The sequence below is a fragment of the Antechinus flavipes genome, chromosome 1 (assembly GCF_016432865.1).
Source record: "Antechinus flavipes isolate AdamAnt ecotype Samford, QLD, Australia chromosome 1, AdamAnt_v2, whole genome shotgun sequence".
Lineage (NCBI taxonomy): Eukaryota > Metazoa > Chordata > Mammalia > Dasyuromorphia > Dasyuridae > Antechinus > Antechinus flavipes.
In genome coordinates this window covers 237,783,331-237,802,421 of record NC_067398.1, presented here as the reverse complement: position 1 = coordinate 237,802,421, position 19,091 = coordinate 237,783,331, and the positions used below count along the sequence as shown (strand labels likewise).

The following is a 19,091-nucleotide window of genomic DNA, read 5'->3' as shown; positions in this document are numbered from 1 at the left end:
GGTTTAGCTTGGTCAGATTTGCAGTCAAGGTTGGTGACAATTAATTGGATTTACTATCCAATATTAATTAGGTTGGATACAATCAAAGTTAGATTCACCATCCAGGGCAATTAGGTTGGATTTACAGTCCTCTTAAAAAGTTTTATGCTCTGTCACTGACCACAGCTGATTTGGGTCAATTTAACCCTAAAACTCTTTTGTTAGGAATTTAGAACTGGTTGTCTAACCAGTTCCTCAACTTACAGGTAATTGGAGCCATTCTCTCAAGATATTTCACCTCTCCCTGCCCTTATCATGTTCTAACAATATCCTTGGAAAAACAATTTCTTACACTTCTGACAATCCATTACAAATTATTTACTGTAATTTAAAATGAATCCTTACTTCATTAAGATAATCTTTTTATACCTCCCCAATACATTTGAAATTCACTATAGTTGTCATTTTAAACCTTTTAAATTCTGCTTAAGGCTCCCATAGCACTCCTCCTCCTACAGTCTTAGGTCAGAAACTTCATTTTCTTTTTTAAAAAACTGAGGCTTTCCACAGACCTTTAATTATCCTCATTTTCTATCTAAGCTTCAATCTTTTTTGATCAATCGAATGCATCCCTGCTGCCTCCAAGCACCCACGGATCTTAACAACAAAAAAACTCATTTGATCCAACCATTCAGGCTAGCTACTATTTTATATTTCTCCTTCCCTTCTCAGGTTGAAGAGGGGACCCCGAAACTCTGAAAATCCTTAAAGGAGAAAATCTCCTTCAACTCTGCCTCAGTGAGGGGACTCCATCCCGAGGGACAAACAGTTTCACCCTTGTTATCTGGGTGGGGTCCACTCAGTCCTGAAACTCATTGAATTCAATTCAAATTCCAGCTCAAGCTGAAACCCAGGGAGGAGCCAACTTAGGACTCCACCCTTGAGCCCCCATCAGCTTGTAGCCAAAGCCCCCTATTATAAAACTGCCAAACTAAAATTCTCCCTTTGCATAGGTTCCAAACATGCCAGCCCTATGCTTGGCATGCTAAGGGCTTCTGTCCACTGGAATACTCTTTCCAGTGCCATCCTCTCTTTACCCTCACCTATTTCCCTAACCAGACTTTAACTTTACTTCCAATCCCCATAATAAACCCTTTTAACAATCTAGGTTTTCGGGTCTGTAAATTCCTTTACAGAGAACCTCTACACCCCCAGAAGGGAGTCCCCAAAACTCCCTACCCTTGCGCTAAATGCCAAGGGCTTGCAGGGGAGCCAAATCTCTCCATTTGGTTCCCTGAACCCTGAACCTGCCACTAGACCTTATCATTTAACTCCCTGACCACCAGAAACTCTAATTTCACTTTTGTTCCCTAAATCTAAATCTCATCAAGACAGATGACTTAAGAAAGCCATCTACATTTTGTCCTTCTAGTTCCTCTCTTTTCACTCAATTCTAAATCAGCTGCAATCTTGCTTCTGATCCCCACAATGACTTTCAAAACCTTTTCATTTCCTCTTAAATCTTCTGTGACTCCTTCTCGTCACACTTTCAGTTGAGAAGCTTGTCTCATGTGCTGAAAAAAAAATTGAGGTCAGTTGCTAAGAGCTCCCTCTCCCTCTTTTCTACACCTCATTTACATCAACTAGGCATCTCCTGCCACTGTCACTTCCTTCACTCATTTCACATGAACTACAGGTGGTCTTTCTCTTTGCTAACTCCCTCATTACACACAAAGGATCTCATTCCTCCTTTCTCAGAAGACTGACCCATCATTCTCATCCTCTCAAAGGCTCTTTGCTACCTAAAACTCCCATTCATCACACCAGATCTTCATGTCTTTTCCCTTTTGTGGTTAAACTCCCTTGAGAAGGGCATCTACAATAGGTTCCTTCATTTTTTTTTTCTCTTCAAGTGCATTTTAACTCCCTATTAGAATTGCTTCCCACCTCATCACTCAACTAAAACAACTCTTTCCAAAGATATTAATACTTTTGTTAAAGCAAATTACTTTCCCCCCATCCTTTTCTTTTTTAACATTTCTGAAGCCATTGATCACTTTATTCTAAAAATCCTATTTTCTCTAGGTTTTTTTTTTTTTTTTTTTGCTTGTTTTGTTTATTTTTTCTAACATTACTGTAGTTCTCTGTCAATCAGTCTGCTTCTCAGTCTCCTTTCAGTGGATCTTTTTTCAGGTCATGTTTGCTAAAGGTGAATATCTCCCAGAGTTCTGGGCACACTTCTGCCTCTATTTCCCTTGGTGATTTCATCAGCTCCCGTTGTTTCAATTGTGTTGATGAAATTATGTCTTATTCAGTCTAATCTCTATTGATCTCCAGACTTCAATTATTAGATATTTTGAGCTAAATAACCAGTAGTTATCTTAAATTCAACAAGTCCAAAACTAAATTATCTTTCTACCCAAAACATCCATCTCTTCTGAATTTCCCTATTAAGGGTAATTCTCCCAATAATTCAGGCTTTAAATATGGATGTTATCTTTGATTCCTCTTTTATTTCCCATATACAGTTTGTTGCCAAAGTCTGTTGATTTTATTTTTATGCTATCTCGTATATCCCCGTTTCCTCACCTCTGACACTAAAACCACCTTAAGGCTCTTCTTACTTTGTGCCTGAACTACTTCAACACTGATTGCTCTTCCTGTCTCTCCTCTCCCTTTTTCCACCCTCCACTGTTGGCAAATTAATCTTTATAAAGCACAAATCTGGCCATAGCTCCCTCACCCCAGGCAATAAACTCCAATGGTTTCCTATCACCTCTAGGACTAAAATATACAATTGTTTGGCTTTCAAAGCCCTTTCTGAGTTGATTTCTTTCTACTTTTCCAGTCTTACACCTAACATCCTCCCCTAAGCCCCGAATTTCAATTCAAAGACAATGGCTTCCTGTTTTTTTTTTTTTTTTTTTTTTTTTGAGACATTTTATCTGCAGACTCTATTTTCACTATTTCCTATGCCTGGAATACCTGTCCTCCTCCTTTCCACTTCTTGGCTTCCTTCAAGGCCCACTTAAAATCTCTTCTACTATAACAAGTCTTTCTTGATTCCTCTTAATGCTAGAGCCTTCTCTCTACTGGTTATCACCAATTTTATCTTATTTGTACATAGTTTGCATTCTGTATCTCATTAGACCAATACCATCTGGAGTGCAAGAGCTGTGTTTTGGCCTTCCTTTGTATTTTCACTACTCAGCACAGAGCTTGGAACATACACGAAATAAATGCTAATTGACTTTATTCAGTTACCAATTATCTCTTGTGAATTCTAACAGCCTTTTTCACAGTTATCTTTTCTGACCTTTCTGTAGCTCTTAATACTGTCAATCACCCACTTCTGGACATTCTCTCCTCTTAAAATTTCCTTGACACAGCTGGCTGGAAAACTATCCTTCTTTACCTTTGTCTCCTAACTCCTTAGAAAACATCTCAAATCCTATGCTTTTCAGGAAATCTTTCTTTGTTTCCTTTTCTCCAGCAATACTTTCCTTTAAAGCTGCCATTTACAATTTACAAGTCTTTTACATAGTTATTGTAGATAATGTACAAATGACTATATCTAGGATTCTGAAGTGGATAGAGTGCTAAACCTGGAATTAGGAAGACCAAACTCAAATCTGAACATTTCTTAGCTGTAGAAAAGTCATTTAACCTTTTGGTCTCCTTCAGTATCCTACCTTCCATGGTTGTAGTACAGAATAAGATATTTATAAGGCATTTTACAAACTTTAAAAGTGCTATAAAAAAATCAGTTGTCTTTCTCATAAAAATGGGAGCTCCTTGAGAGCAAATGTTTATCTTTCTTTGTATCTCCAACACTTAGCACAGTTCGTGGTATATCCTATTTAGATAAAAGCTTGCTTGATTGAAGAATCACAGTATCATATACTTTGAAAGGGAGAAAACTTTTTAAATCTACCCTACTAACTTGAATGCTTAATTGTAATCTCACACAGCATTATCTTGCATTTTCTATAATTTAACTATATGAATGTGAAACTATGGTTTGCTATAGAAAATCTGGCCACAAAAGTCATTTCTCCTCTGCCTCTAGGGATGCTTTGGATATACATTATTCTCAATGATCTTATAAAAGCAAGGAATTTATATGGTTGTTAGTTGCTTGTTTCCTTGACCATCAAAAAAAAAAAAAAACTGATCAATTTTCAATTCTTTTGTAACCTCCTCCTTTGAGAGATTTAAAAAAATCCTTGCATACCTTTGAAATTGTTTCAACCACCAGCTGTATTTCTCTTTTGTTATTCTTTGTGTAGAGTCTAAAAGTGGTTGTTTTGTCGGCAGTGATGAGGCTCTACTAGATCATTTCGAAATACTGGCAAATTGGTTCCATTTGTATGTTTGTTATCCATATAGTTTCAATTATGTATGCAATTGGGTCTCACACCAGATTTTCTGCAGGCTTAGCTTTCTGCTTACTTTTCAAGGCATATAGACTGTAATTTTATCAACCTCATCCAAAAGATTTTACAAATGGGAATTGGGCTCAAAACTAGGTTGCCCTTAGCCACCATGACTATGTTTAATAAAAAACCAAGTATTTGCTGACTATAGTGACACATGGAAAGCCTCAGTCTCATCTGAATTGTTTTTATAAATGGTTACACTTCACTAGGATTATGGCAATGGATTTCTCTTTTTCTATAGAAAAATGCAGGATGCTATTTGCAAAAATTTGTATTACAATTTGCCAGTTAACATTGTCAGTTTTTCCCCTTTTAGTACTATAAGATTATTTAGAAGTAGCTCAGAGTAAAAATGTATTAATAAAACATTTAAAAATAATCATAATCGAAGTGAACTTCCTTTTATCTGTTATTTTTTTCCCCCCAAGGTTAACAGATCATTTGAATCGAGTGGGAGTTTTTTCTAACTGGGCAGGTGGGTAATGCAATAGACAAGAGTATTGGGCTTGGAGTCAGGAACTTAAATTCAAAGGAAGCTAACTTATCTCAATCTTCTCGTTTATAAAATAGGGATGATAACAGCAACTACCTCCCATGATGGTTGTGAGGATCAAATGAGAATTTGTAAAGCAGTTAGCACAGTATCTGGATATAATAAATGGCCATATAAATGTTAACTGTTATTCTAACTTCCCAGAACTTTATCCTTTCTTCTAATCTGATAATGACTCTGACTGTTCCTTCTTTCTAATTAGTGATTTCATGTTCCAGCCAAAGATATGACTTCAGACACAAATGATTCTGAAATGAATCCCCAGCGATCATTTCCTGTTCAATTTCTATTGTTTGGAAAGTATTATTTCTTAACAATAAATATATAATCAAATTAATGATTTCTTTAAATTCAGAATTCTACTAAGTGAATTTATTTTAAGTGAGAGATTCTTTATAATGAAAGAGTACCTTTCAGAAAACAGTAAAAATGGAAAAAACTATTAAACAGCAAGAAACATTGGTAGACACTTTCAAATGTTATCATACAAAGGAACATAGTAAACTTAAGAATAAGTGCCACTGCATAATCTATACAGCTTTCTTTAACAAGCTGCTTTATTACAGCAGGAGAAATTTTACTCTAAATGCATAGGGCTTGAAGAAACTGCATATAAGCTTTTAAAATGACTAAGCAAGTGTGAAGTAAGACCCTTCAAATACAGACTTCAGTAACACACATTTTACATACAGCAATAATTTATTCTAAATTGTTCATTTAGTTTCTTTTGAGACACAACCCATGTCTCATTAATAAAAGAGCAGCCATCTCACCTCAAATACCAGAATATACAACAAGTTACAGCATAGCAAAAATTAATTCTACCTACTTTCAGATAAAATCTAATTCAGGTAAAATAATTTCATTCAAGGTTTTATTGTTACACAGATTTTCTTTTTTTTTTAAGAGCACAAACTAGTGTAAATTTTTACACCATACCTATCTATTCACATTATGTGACCACAGAACTGTTAATCATTACTTCAGAAATTGAACCATCAGTTTCATTCATGCAGAAGAGCAAGCTGGGAAAATTTGTTCATCTGGAACCATATTACTGTGAATTTCACAGTCACATGATTAATTTTTGTATTAGATGGACTCTTGAGTATACTAAACCAAGTTTTTTTTGCATAAATACCAATTTTTCCCTGATGTAAATTTAATCATTTTAAATCTAGAAATGATTGATACACAGCAATTATATTGTACCCTCTATCTGTAATGTTCATTATTTTAAGACAAGCAATAATTAAAGGATCATGGTATGGGATGCTACTTAAATACATGTAAAACATTCTGTACAAATATACTTGCTTTACCAATTTTCCTCTAAACTATCAAGTGTCCCTCCAAAATATGACCAGTGAAGACAAAGTATACTATTAAATATGGCTTCCAGAACAAAGACCCTCTCGCAAGAATCAACCTATTTACACAAAATTCTTATTTTTTAGTTTCATTTGAAACAAAATTTCTATATAACGGTTGTAAATAATACATAATTTTCTTTGTTTAATTTTATTTCTTTTAAACAGAAGTTACCAGATAAGATCCAGAATGGCGTTTAGGGCTTTGAGCTCCACTAGATTCTGTGTTTTCAGTTTTTGAATCTCGTTTTTTTGTGCTGTTATTTACTGGTGTAGGGATCTGTGATGGGCGGGCTGAACTGTTATCTGCACTGCTTTTCCTAGGACTTGGATTGTAATTGAAAGGTGTTACCCTAGCAGCAACAGTTCCACTAGGTGAACTGTGCTTGCTTGAGTTGGTAGAACTGAATGGTGTACGCTCAGCAATAGAACTTTCACTAGTCTCTGGTGTGGGGACAAGATTTCCTTGTCCCGATTTTGTCTCAGTAGCCTTTTTGTCTGGGCTATCTATCTGAATGAAAGAATTCAGACGGTTTTCTAAGCCTACAGTGCGAGCAGGAGCACTACTGCTATTACCCCCATTTGGTTTTCCCTGATTATCTTTTGAATCTTTATTACTAGAATTAACTTTCTCTGAAACAGTGTCAATCACTGGGGGTGTGTTTCCAGTAGGAGATCTTCCTGATCTAGGGTTATTAATGGGACAATCCTCAATTCTTACCCACACGTCTTCTGTCTTGGAGACAGCAGGTGCCATTTGATAAATTAAAGTCTTTGAATCGGCACCATTTGTAGCACCTGAGGAAGTAACCTGGGAAACACTACTTGTAGGAGTCATTTCATTTTCTTTTATTTTTCTCCAAGTTCCTTTTGCTGGCCCTTGGTTTTCTTTAGTTTGTTTTGTTCCCAGAAATGAGCTCACATGTTTTTCATCTTCACTTTTTGCCTTTTCACTGGATTCTGATGAAGCAGAGAGAATTGAAGAGGAACTTCCAGTTCTTCTCCAAGTGCTTACACGAGGAAGTGATGATGAATGCTTACTGTGTTCACGTTTCCAAGTTCCTGACCTATTAATTGGAAGTCTAGAAGGGCTCTCAGAATGAGAGCGAGCTATATCATGGCGTTTTGTTGATCTTCCATCATTAAATTCTATAGCAGGATTAAGATTAGGTGGGAGTTTCCGCCAACCACCAGTCTGAACGGATGAATGTGTAGATGAAGACATATCAGGAAGAGATGGACTTAAAACTGGAGTTTGTACCTGGGATCTAGTAGGAGATTCTGGTCTAGAAGATGAAGACAAAGATTCAAATGATGCAGACTCTTCCAATTTTCTTCTCAGTGTTGGGCTTGGAGTTTCTTTGATGAAAGTTGACTGACGTACCAAAACAGGTCTTTCTGATCTGTCAGATTCACTTCCACTAGATTTGGTCGAAGACATTCTAGAAAGTTCAACTTTTTTATTAGTTCCATTGCTGCTAGTTATCTGATTTAGTCCTTTGGAGGCAGATTCACTTCTGGGTATATTACTGGTATTCTTGGACAAACCTGTTTGTTTATTAAGGTTTTGCTGGCTCATCTGTCTTCCTGGAGATGTATATGACATTTTCCCTGAACCTGAGGACTTAGTTGATGCAGTACTGGGGGATGATGTCCGGGGCAACTGAGATAATTTGTTAGGAGGACTTATTCCATTTCTACCAGGAGAAATTGAGTTTCGTCCTGGAGACTGCATAGGTCTACTCAATGGTTGCTGGGATGGTCTTGAAGGAGTTGAATCTCTAGATCCTGATCTAGAAGGTCCTTTACTTGAACTACCTGGTTGGGATGTCTGCCTCGTCAAAGGACTTAATTCTGATTTCACTGCTGGTTTACCTCCTCTAGGAGAAGTACTAGATACTGGGCCCTCACTGGGACTTTTGGAAGCTGGGGTTTTGAGGGATGGTCCCTTTTTCGAAACTGGACTTGTGCTTGAAGAGCTATTTCGGATTCCTGGAATGTGAATCATTGTCCTTCCTCGAGAAATTGAAGGCATGTTTGTTTGCAGGGGTTGTTTCAACTGACTTGAAACTTCTGAATTAGAACGAACTTTTCCAGTGATCAAACTTTTATAAACTTTCTTTCCTCCTTTGATTCCTTTATTTTCAGACTCTATTTTTTTAGTTTCCAATGTACTTTTTTCACCTGGCTTTAGAATTCGTGGGCCTTTGTTACTCGTAAAGGGTTTTTCCTCTTGATCAGGTGTAAGATGAAATGGTGATCCAAGAGAAATACCTGACTTTAGTGAAAGAATGGAATCAGAATCAGATGAAGCTTGTCTAGATAAACAAGCAGCAGCAGCAGCCTGATGTAAACTACTCACTATAGAATTTGCACCTTCTTGAATAGCTTTCCAATCAAAGTTTTCTGAATCAGGAGAAAAACCATGTTCTGAATCAGGTCTCTGTATGTCTCTTAAATCTAATGTCAAATCTTCTGCTAATATACCATCCATGTTTCTAGGACTAGGTTTTTCATCATCACCTTTGAACCTTGATGGCCTTTTCTTTTTTGGCATTGCAGAACTGATACATTCCTGCAAAAGGTCATCTTCAGAATCTATGCTAAGAGAACTAAGTGAACTATTTCTTGAAAAACACACTGGGGTATCTTCAACATGGAATGATTTAGGAGCATAACCTGATGTCTGAGGTCTACTTGGTTCTACCTGTGAATCAGGTGGCTCAGTCTGTTTAGTAGGTTCACTTTCTTTGTTATTGTTATTTTCCTGGTCAATGTCACTGAGAGAACTGAGAGATGAATTTCGAGAAAAACAAACTGGGGTATTTTCAATTGCAAAATTCTGTAACTTTTCATCTGTGGCTGCTCCTCTGTCTGGCAAATCTTTGGATGGTTGAGGAAAAGTGGACTGCTTCTGCAGCAAGGGTTTAGACTGATTTCGATCTATTGGTTGTTTTGTACAAATCTGTGTTCTATTACTTGACTGTTGGTTTGATGTTAGCTCTATATGGTTATTAACTTTAGCTTCTGTTTCCTTAGCTTCTTTTCCTTTCAACTCTGCCTTTTCTCTAGAAAGATCAACATCATCATCATCGAAGTCAAGAGAACTCAAAGAATCATTTCGTGAGAAACAGTAAGGAGTTCCCTCAATAGGTGTATAGTGATGTGGAGAATCAAAAGTAAAGCTTCCTCTCACACGCTCTTCATTATTTGGAAGCTTATCAATAAAGTCTCTTGGATTGTTTTTCAAATTCAGTTTCTTTGAGTCCTTGTTATCTGAGTAAGATCTTTCAACATTCAAATTTTTTGATTCTGCGTTTTTTCTTATACGAGTTCGATATTCAACACTTTGTGGCATTGGCTTTACTGGTGATGTAGGTTTCTTTTTCTCATTGTCTAGTGGGCTTTTACTATTTCCAGATGAAGATGTTGACGCTTGTTGAATCTGATCCATTATCTTCTTCACACGGAAAGGCTTATGACTCTTTCCTTTAGGCATAGCTGAATTAATACACTCAGCAAGGATTTCACCTTCTTCTGTTTTATTGTCATCTAATGCAGAGGTAGTTATATTCGGAATTTTTCCTGTTTGAATGTCATCTGTACTTCTGCCTTCTGTAGGAATAGTATCTCTTTTTTCAAACTCTAATTGTGCTCCTGCTGTGCCAGTACTCTCAATAACGGCCAATTCATTTGGAGGTGATTCTATTGTGAGATCACTTAGAGATGTAGCTGTGGAAAAGTTTATAGGTGTGCCTTCTACACAATATACCCGTGGCATATCATCTCCAGGAGTAAAACTAACATGTTTTTGAGCTTGCAATCTGTTTTGTGAAGGAAGAAGTTTGTACACAGGCAGCTGACTTGGTTTCCTGGCCACTGGAGGAGGTATTTTTGAAGCAGCTTGTGAGGGCTTTTTGGCTTTACGTGAAGATTTTGTTGGCATAGCAGAAATAATACATTCTTCTAATATTTCAATATCATCATCATCAGAGTCATCCAGTATATCTTTCTCAGATTCAGTAGGTTTCTCTGCCTTTTTCTCCTTATTTTCACTTACATCTTCTAATTGCTCTGGCTCGGTTTCATTTCCATGGTCATTTTCCTGCACAGGGGGCATTATTCTTAATTCCACATCTTTCTGTATAAAAGGTTCATCAAGGCTCAAAGCACTTAAACTAGATGAACAAGAAAATCCATCAGGAGTACTTTCTGTTGCAAAATGTAACAAGGTGTCAGCATCAGGTAGCACCTGGACTCTCTGAACTGCAGCATTTACAGCAGCTTGCCTAGGTCCACTTTCTCTCTTTTCAGTGTTAGGTACTTTACTTTTTGTTACCTCTCTCTTAGTTTGTACAGCTTGAACAGGAGGTGGGGTTTTACTTCTACTTGGTGGCATAGTTTGTCCAGGACTGTCTGGAAGGTCACTAGGGCTTATGATGCCACTTACCATTCCACTGCAGGGTTCACTTTGAACAGAACTTGCAATTGAACGACTCTCAAAACTATCTAGTGAACTGACAGAAGTACATCTGCTAAACATGAGTGGAGTCTCTTGAACATAATGCTCTGGGGGACTTTTAGGTGTCTGAGCACCACTTTTTGCTGGCGACTTGGCACCTGAAGAAAACTCAACAGCTTTATGTCTGGCTGAATCTGAAGGAGATAAACTACTAGTTTGGAGTCTGTTGGCTTTGGTTCGAATATGTTGTGATGTTGATGGAACTTCACTAATTGTATCATCAGTTGACACACTTCCACTGTTTTCTTTCAGTTCGGCTATCTGTAGATTATTAGAAGTCTCTGTCCCACGAGTTGTCTGATCCCGTCCTATTTCATCTTCAGCAGATGACAAAGAAGATAATGAACTACATCTTGAAAAACATATTGGTGTATCTTCCACACAGTAAGTCTGTATTGTTTCCTGATTAATAGAAGTAGCTTTACAAGAGGCAGTCTTCTGAGTCTGACCACTTCTACTCTGTGCTGAACTTGGATGAAGCTGATTCTGCCTTTTGGTACTAGCTGAAGCAGTTGATGTATTCCCACCACTTGAAGAGATGTGATCTGTTTTATTACTTTGTACAGATGAACTTTTTGAGAATGAAAAAGATGGCTTCTGTGAGGAGGGAGTAATATCTGCTGTATATTTTAAACTATAATCAATAGGTTGATCTACATGATGTTCTTCTTCATTATATTTTATGCTATAATTTGTTGGTCTGTCTTCTTCCTCATGCTGTTCCTCTTCAGAATAACGTTCACTGTAGTTGGTTGGTTTATCTTCATCATAATCATCTTCATGACACAAAGACTGGTTAACTTTCTGATTAAGTCCATGATTTGAATTAACTCTATTTTGTTCTGATCCATTGGCTCCCCTTGATCTATATGGAGATACACATTCTTGCTGTCCAAAACGGGACTGAAACTTGATATGTTTGTCATCAGTATTTTCACTATAAGCAGAAAAGGATGCATTTTGACCCCTTGACTGCCTCTGCTCATTTTGTTTGATTTCATCTTCTATTATATGTTTTGGTCTTGCCCATCTTTCATTCTGTGAAGGACTTTGTCTTCCAGAATTTAACTGTTCATCTGAATATTTAAGGCTATAATTTATTGGGGTATCTAATTCTTCATCATTATCATCCATATGATTCGCACTATGAATTTTATGAGCCAAATCAGCAGGATACTGTCCATAACTACAAAATTTACTTTCATCATCCCCAGAATAAGATTCAATAGAGGGTTTCATTTGACCTCTTTTACCATAGCCATCACTGCTACTAACACTATTTAAACTATCATTTGAAGATCTCTTGTATTCCATTTTGGCATAAGGCATAGGACATGTTCTATTTGAATTATCTGATTTGGGAAAGTTGTAAGTGTTTGAATGTGCAAGGGTAGCAGATGCTCTTCTCAATGTGCTCCTGTCTTCTGCTATACAATGTAATTCTGTTGACGATCCTGAACCTTGATCTTCTTGTGCATGAATTCCCGATACTTCTTCCATGACTTTAGCAATCTGGGCTGTAGCAGTAGAGATCTGCAATCCAATTCTTTTTGAAGAATTTCCAGAATTTTCTGTTGCTGAATGAAAGGTGTTTAGTCCAATTCCTCGTTCTCTGTCCAAGCTCCGGTCTTTTTCAGATCGAGAGCTTTCCAAATTTGTTCTTGATGAAGAAGATGCTGGCAAGACTGTAGTATTCAAATATGGTGAAAGTACCGTCATATTTCCAGTATTAAAATTGTCTGACCTACTCTCCTCATGACGATTAATATCAAAAGCATATTCACTATATAAATTTTGTTTATGCCTTTGTTTATTACGATGAGACGTCTTGGGACTTAAATTGTCAATATTATCAAAAGTCTCAGATAAATGTTGAGCATCTAATTCTGCTTCTAGTGCTTTTTGCTTTCTGACATGAAGAGATGGCAAGCTTGAACCAGGAGACATAATATTGGCATCCTTATATTTTGCAGGTCTGTTTGCCATAAGGTTCCTCAATGCTGCTGCACTGCCCATAGCAATCATTTTGTGCTTTGAGTGAATTAGATTCTTAAGCATACTAACTGCCCCCATGTCCCATAATGCTTCTTGGTCTTTAGTGTTTCTTGCTGAGAGATTCCACAAAGTTCCACATGCATTGCTTACTATTGTCAAACTATGAGACTTTAAGTGCTGCAACAAGGTTTGTAAGCAACTATTTTCTCTCAATATTTGCCTAAAATAAAAAAAGAGTAAAGCAAACATTATTAAGGTTAATTTAAATAATACATATTAAGCAATATAAGCAAAATTTGTAGTTTGGGACTCATCTCTTAAAAAAATGACATTGATTGCTTCAGGCCAAGTAATCTCTGAATTAAAAAAAACAAAACAACCCAACAACTCTTCAGTTGCTTTCTTTTTTCCCCTAAAGCTATCTTTTAAAATAACCTTGAATAGATAGGCTGAAATCAAAGAACAAGTCAATATAAACATTCTGTTCTACCAGCTGACCTCATTTCCTCAAAGCCTATTTTTCTTCTTTTGAAAAGTAGATACTATTTACTATATTAATAGATACCACTTCTTTCAAATTTAAGTACAAGAAGATCCTTCAAAATCATATAGTTGATTATTCTTACTACATAGGCTAAGGAGGAGAAGTATGTTTGTACACAGGATAAACCAGGGATTCTAAACTTCGTGTGGACTTTTTTTTTTTTAAATTATTATTATTTTTTTGATGGGGCAATTGGGGTTAAGTGACTTGCCTAGGATCACACAGCTAAGAAGTGTTAAGTGTCTAAGGCTGGATTTGAACTCAAGTTTTTCTGACTTCAGGGCTTGTGCTCTTATCCACTGCACCATCCAGCTGCCCCTAAAAATATTTTTCAAGTTACATTTGGATATAATTGGTTTCCTTTGTAATATTATATATACTTTATTTTATGCATTTTAAAACATTATTAAGAGAAGGGGTTCACAGATATCACCAGACTGCCAAAAGCATGGTGAAAAAGAAAGTTGGGGAAGGAGTTAAAAAGCACCCCTGGGCTAAGCTATCTGCATTTCTTGGAAAGAGTGGAAAAAGGAAAGGCAACTCTCTATATGTGCTGTATCAAGAATTCAATGAGTTATAATATACTGAGGATTTTTAAGTCACAAATTCCTAATTTTTTTCAGAGATGCAGAACACCATTATCATTTCCTTCATTTTATAGATCTGTTCTTTTTGGTATCAAAGAAGTGCTATATTATAAGAAAAAAGTATTATACACACACACACACACACACACATATATATATATGCAAATAAAATGACATGTTCATAGGAATACAAACATCTATGTTCATTTTATATATAGATATTATATACACATATATACATATACATACATACATACAGATATGTATGTATGTATATATATGTGTGTATGTATATATATATATATATATATATATGTTAATCTGAATTAAAATTAGCTTCATTTTGAGAAGTTGTCACTCTCTTTAAGAAATCTCTTTGGAACAACTAGATACTCTCCCTGACAAAATCCAGAAACCCCTGCCCTACATTCTTTGGTACAATTGACTCTAGGCTTGTTATTCTTTCTCACTTTAACAAGAAGCAGATGAATATTAATATTTCCGAAATCAGCGACCTTTTGACTTGGTTGGTGAGGATCTACTGGCACAGCCAGTGAATAGCAGATGACTATTCTGAACCTGGTCTTTTCTCTCAAGTGTAATAAGTTAAAAAACAGATACTAGATTTAGAATATATCACACCAATGAATCTCCAAGTTCCTGTACTCTGGAAGCATATCATTCCTTGTACCTTTCTCCTTCTTCCCTCATTTTCCCAAGTGTATAATAGGTTTTTAGGTGCTCCTTGAGTTTGAAATAAACATTTTGACATTCTAGCAGTCTCACTAACTGATTATATTCAGCATTTAGGTTATATAAAATTAAAATCATCAGTAAGAATTTGAGCCACTATTTTCAATAAAATTAATCTTTTCAGCTCTGATAAGCTTTACTAATAGAGTCAAGTATCCATTTTTTTGTGCTAATCATTATATTTTTTCCTCCTATATACTACATGCTGCAAATGTCTTCTTTTTTGAAGGTTGGGGGTAGATCCTCTCATGAAAACTGAATTTAATTCTATCTTTTCAAGTTCTATGAGCCTTTGAAACTATAAAACATCCAGTTAAACAAGTATTAGATAAAGAAGCAATTTTGATGATATTAAGACCACATGTTTACCTAGAATTTTATAGTTTGCAGACCAATTGAAAATATATAATTTCATTTAATAGTTATGGAGGCTCACAGATATTGAGATTAAGTGACTTGCCCTGTGGAGCAAGGAGCAAAATTTACATTTTCTTGACTGCTAGTCTTGTATTCTTTTAATACCATGCTTAAATAATCACTAATAAATATACTTTGTTCTAGTGAATTAAAATTTTTATTTAAATTCATTCTGAAATATGGACACATATATACAAATATTATTTATCTATATACCTGTGTTCCTCATTTGTGGCTATCAAGCTAGACACATTCCGCAATATCCCACCTCCACTCTCAATGATGGCTAAAGTATTTGTTTGGCTCCGGTAAGTTAGTGTGCCAACCAAAAATGCAAGAGCACCATCAACAGCACAGATATCAGCTTTATTTTCAGTGCAATGTGCTGATAAATTCCATAAGGCACTCAGTACGCTTTTGAGGGTGGATTCCTATAAAGAAATAAAATACATAACATCTAATCAGAAATAAAATTTGTACCTTAAAGCTTATAATTATTTTCTTTAGAATGATATTTATTCACATTAATTTTCCCTTTCCTTTTGGAATACATTTAAAACCTTTGGTATTTTCCCTTTAAAATATTCATTTTTAAGGAGCTAAATAGAAAACTAAAGGGGAATGGGAATTAAGAGATCAGTAAGTCAAGAATATTCTTATTTTTAAAAAAACCCAGAAAAATAAAATTATTAAAGTGCTTAAGGATCACAGAAATCTAAACATTAAGTAGTTCTATAAAGGAATTTCTTATAAAGGGCTTAAAATTATAAAACATTGTAAGATAATAAATGTATTCATATAAACTTGAAAGCACTGTTGTCAGGAAAATAATATAAACTGATAAAACAATAATAAAATACACCAAGAATACAAGCTAAGTTGTGGTACTCACAGCCATATTTTAAGTATACAAAGAGACTATAATGACTGGTGAAAATTTGTCTAACCACTGACCTTAGATTTTTCAATAACTATCAATCCCTCAATAAATATTTACTAATATTTAACTACTCATAACATTTAATCAGATATAAATAGGCATTAAAATTTATTAAGAACTTGCTGTGTGCAACAAACTGTGTTGGGAAAGTTCAAAATTTAGATAAGGCCTGACCCCTTTAGATAAATAAGATAATGTCACTAAATTTGTAATTTAGTGGGGGGAATAAAAGACCAACAAGGATATTATGAATACACAAATGTACCCAATAACTGCAGTAGAATTACAAGAAAGGTTATTACTGAAGATCAAAGGAAAGATTATTAACATCAACTGTGTGGCACTGGAATTCATTTTTAAGATAAGTTGGATTTTTATAGGTAAAGATGGAAGTGAAGGTTATACTCACTGAGTATAACATGAAAATACTGTGTCTTGTGAGGGGGCTGCTAGTTCTTTAGTTAGGCTGAAATATAATATATACAAACGTAATATGAGACAAAGCTAGGAAAACAGGGTGGCATTATTCTTTGGAGAGCCCTGAATGGCAGAAATAGATTCTAAACTTCACTTGGAAGGTAAGGCAGATCCAGTTTTAAGCAAGGCTTTCTTCAACAAATTGAAGAAAAAGCATCTGAAAAAAGTGTGGATCAGGAAGTTAGAGGGAGGATGATTGCCATATAATGGAGGAAAAGTTTGATGCTAAAGAAGGATGGAGTTGCTTATCTTTCAAAGAACGAATGAGACAGACAGAGCATTATGAAATGCAAAATGAATAAGTTTGATTATATTAGTTTTGCACCAAAAATCCCAATGCAACCAAGATAAGAAAAGCAGAAAGCTGAGAAACAATTTTTATAGCAAGTATCTCTGATAAAGGGCTCATCTCTTATATAGAAAGAGAACAGTCAAACTTATTAAAAATACAAGTCATTCCCCAATTGATAAATGGCCAAAAGATATAGTCAGTTTTCAGCCAAAGAAATCAAAGCTATCTATAGTCATATGAAAAGTCATATGAAAAAATGTTTGAAATTACTGTTGATTAGAGGAATGTACTCCAATTGGCAGAAAAGGTATTGGAAGTATAGGAAAACTGGAATACTAGTGCATCGTTGGTAGTTTTGTGAAATGATCTGAGTATTCTGGAGAGCAATTAATAACAATGCCCAAAGTGCAATTAAGCCAACAATACTATTACTAAGTCTACATTCCAAATAGATTTCTTTTTAAAGGGAAAAAGGACTTATTTGTTAAAAAAAAAAAAAACATTTATAGCTTTTTTTGTAGTAGTAAAGAATTGGAAATTGGGGAGAGGAGGATGCCCATCAATTAGAGAATGTTTAAACAAGTTGTAGTATATGAATGTGATGGAATACCACTGTGTTACAAGAAATGATAAATAGATAGATTTATGAAAAATGTGGAAAGACTTAAAGGAACTGATACAAAGTGAAATGAGCAGGACCAAGTGAACATTATATACAGTAACATCAACACTGAAGATGATCAATTATGAATGATTCAAGATAATACCCAAGAACTAATTATGAAAAATGCTATCCACATCCAGAGAAAGAAAAGATGGAGGCTGAATTTAGATCAAAACATACTATTTTAATTTCCTTCCTTTTTTTTTTCCCCATGGTTTTTTCTTTTGGTCTGTTTCTTTTTTCAAAACATGGCTAATATGAATATGTTTTTAAATGATTGCACATATATATATATGTGTAATTGCTTACTGTTTAAGGGAAGTGAGAGATAAGGAAGAAAATTAGGAACTCAAAATTGTTTAAAAGTGAATGTTAAAAATTGTCTTTAGGTGTAATTATAAAAAATAAATTATTAAAACAAACAAAACAATTACTTTTTGAACAATGCTGTTTAAGTTTTAGGGTAATTAGATATATTCCAAAGTAGTTTATATATTCTATCTGAACATATTTGTCAAGTAGATGCCTTTTTTTTTTGAAGCAACTCTAGAATATAGTTTGTTGGGATGTTCAAAATTTTAAATGAAAAGCAACAAAATATATGAATACACATTAGGGTCAAAATGACATGAAGATCAATATCAATCTTATTTTTAGTTCCTTTTGAAGTATACATATATCTGCATTGTTGTCAATGCTGCTTCTGAAAGGTTTATCATGAAATAATAATGTCTCCACTAGGGATATTATAAACTGTTACATTCAGGAGATCCTGAAGACTTAAAAGGGATACCATAAGGAAGTTATACATGTTGTTCCAAATTTATTTGGAGCATTAAGATTGAGCAATAATGTTGTGTCCCGTGCTTTTGTTCTAATGTGCATTTATAATTAAATGCAACAGAATTAGAAGCAAACATTTAGATATACAAGTATTTGGCTACAGCATTTGGAAAATATTCTGCATTAGAAATGCAATTATATTTTTGTTTTGGCAAAAGGTGAGAAAGAAGAAAGGGAAGAAGAATAATTCAACGATTCTGAAAAAATTTGGCATGCATGGGACTTAATGAAATTTTCTTTCCTAGTACTGATCACAGGACTTACAACTTTGTTCTTGTTAACCTGGTCTGCTGCTAGCATTTGCATATCAGGATGAGCCTATGGATGTGTGACATGATGGATCCAATAGGCCACCTCAATATGTGTATCGTTCAGCTTTCTCCTAGCTGAGCTGGTCACTTGAAGTTCATTCCAAATCAGTGGAAGGAATAACTAAGGCCTTTTTTTTTGATGGGATACCCCTTGGCAGACTCCTTGTTCAAATGAAGTGGGGTCAGGCATGGAATCTAGTAACTCTCATAAAAGGAATTTCTAGCTCTCCAACTCCATTCTGTAGATCTCCTTAAATCCTGGATTTAATAGAACCAAGAGATTTTTTTTTAATTCAGTCCTCACATTTTTGGGAAATTTATCTTTAGGGGAAACTGGTTTGTAGTAGGCAATGGCAGATCTGTTGGAAGGTACAACATCCAGTGACCTCATCATAAACTTCCTCT

General features: G+C 35.2%; 1 protein-coding gene across 5 annotated transcripts in view; it reads right to left on the bottom strand.

Annotated features, from left to right (window-relative positions):
* Window positions 1–5,651: 5,651 nt before the first annotated feature.
* Window positions 5,652–19,091, bottom strand: part of APC (APC regulator of WNT signaling pathway) — a 118,432-nt gene continuing 104,992 nt past the window's right edge. For all 5 annotated transcript variants that reach the window (XM_051998388.1, XM_051998363.1, XM_051998373.1 and 2 more), the window contains 2 exons: window positions 15,376–15,590; window positions 5,652–13,078 (listed from right to left, as the gene is read on the bottom strand). In XM_051998388.1, coding sequence (XP_051854348.1) covers window positions 6,502–13,078; window positions 15,376–15,590 — 6,792 coding nt within the window. In that variant the 3' untranslated portion in view covers window positions 5,652–6,501. The remainder of the gene's footprint in view (window positions 13,079–15,375; window positions 15,591–19,091) is intronic.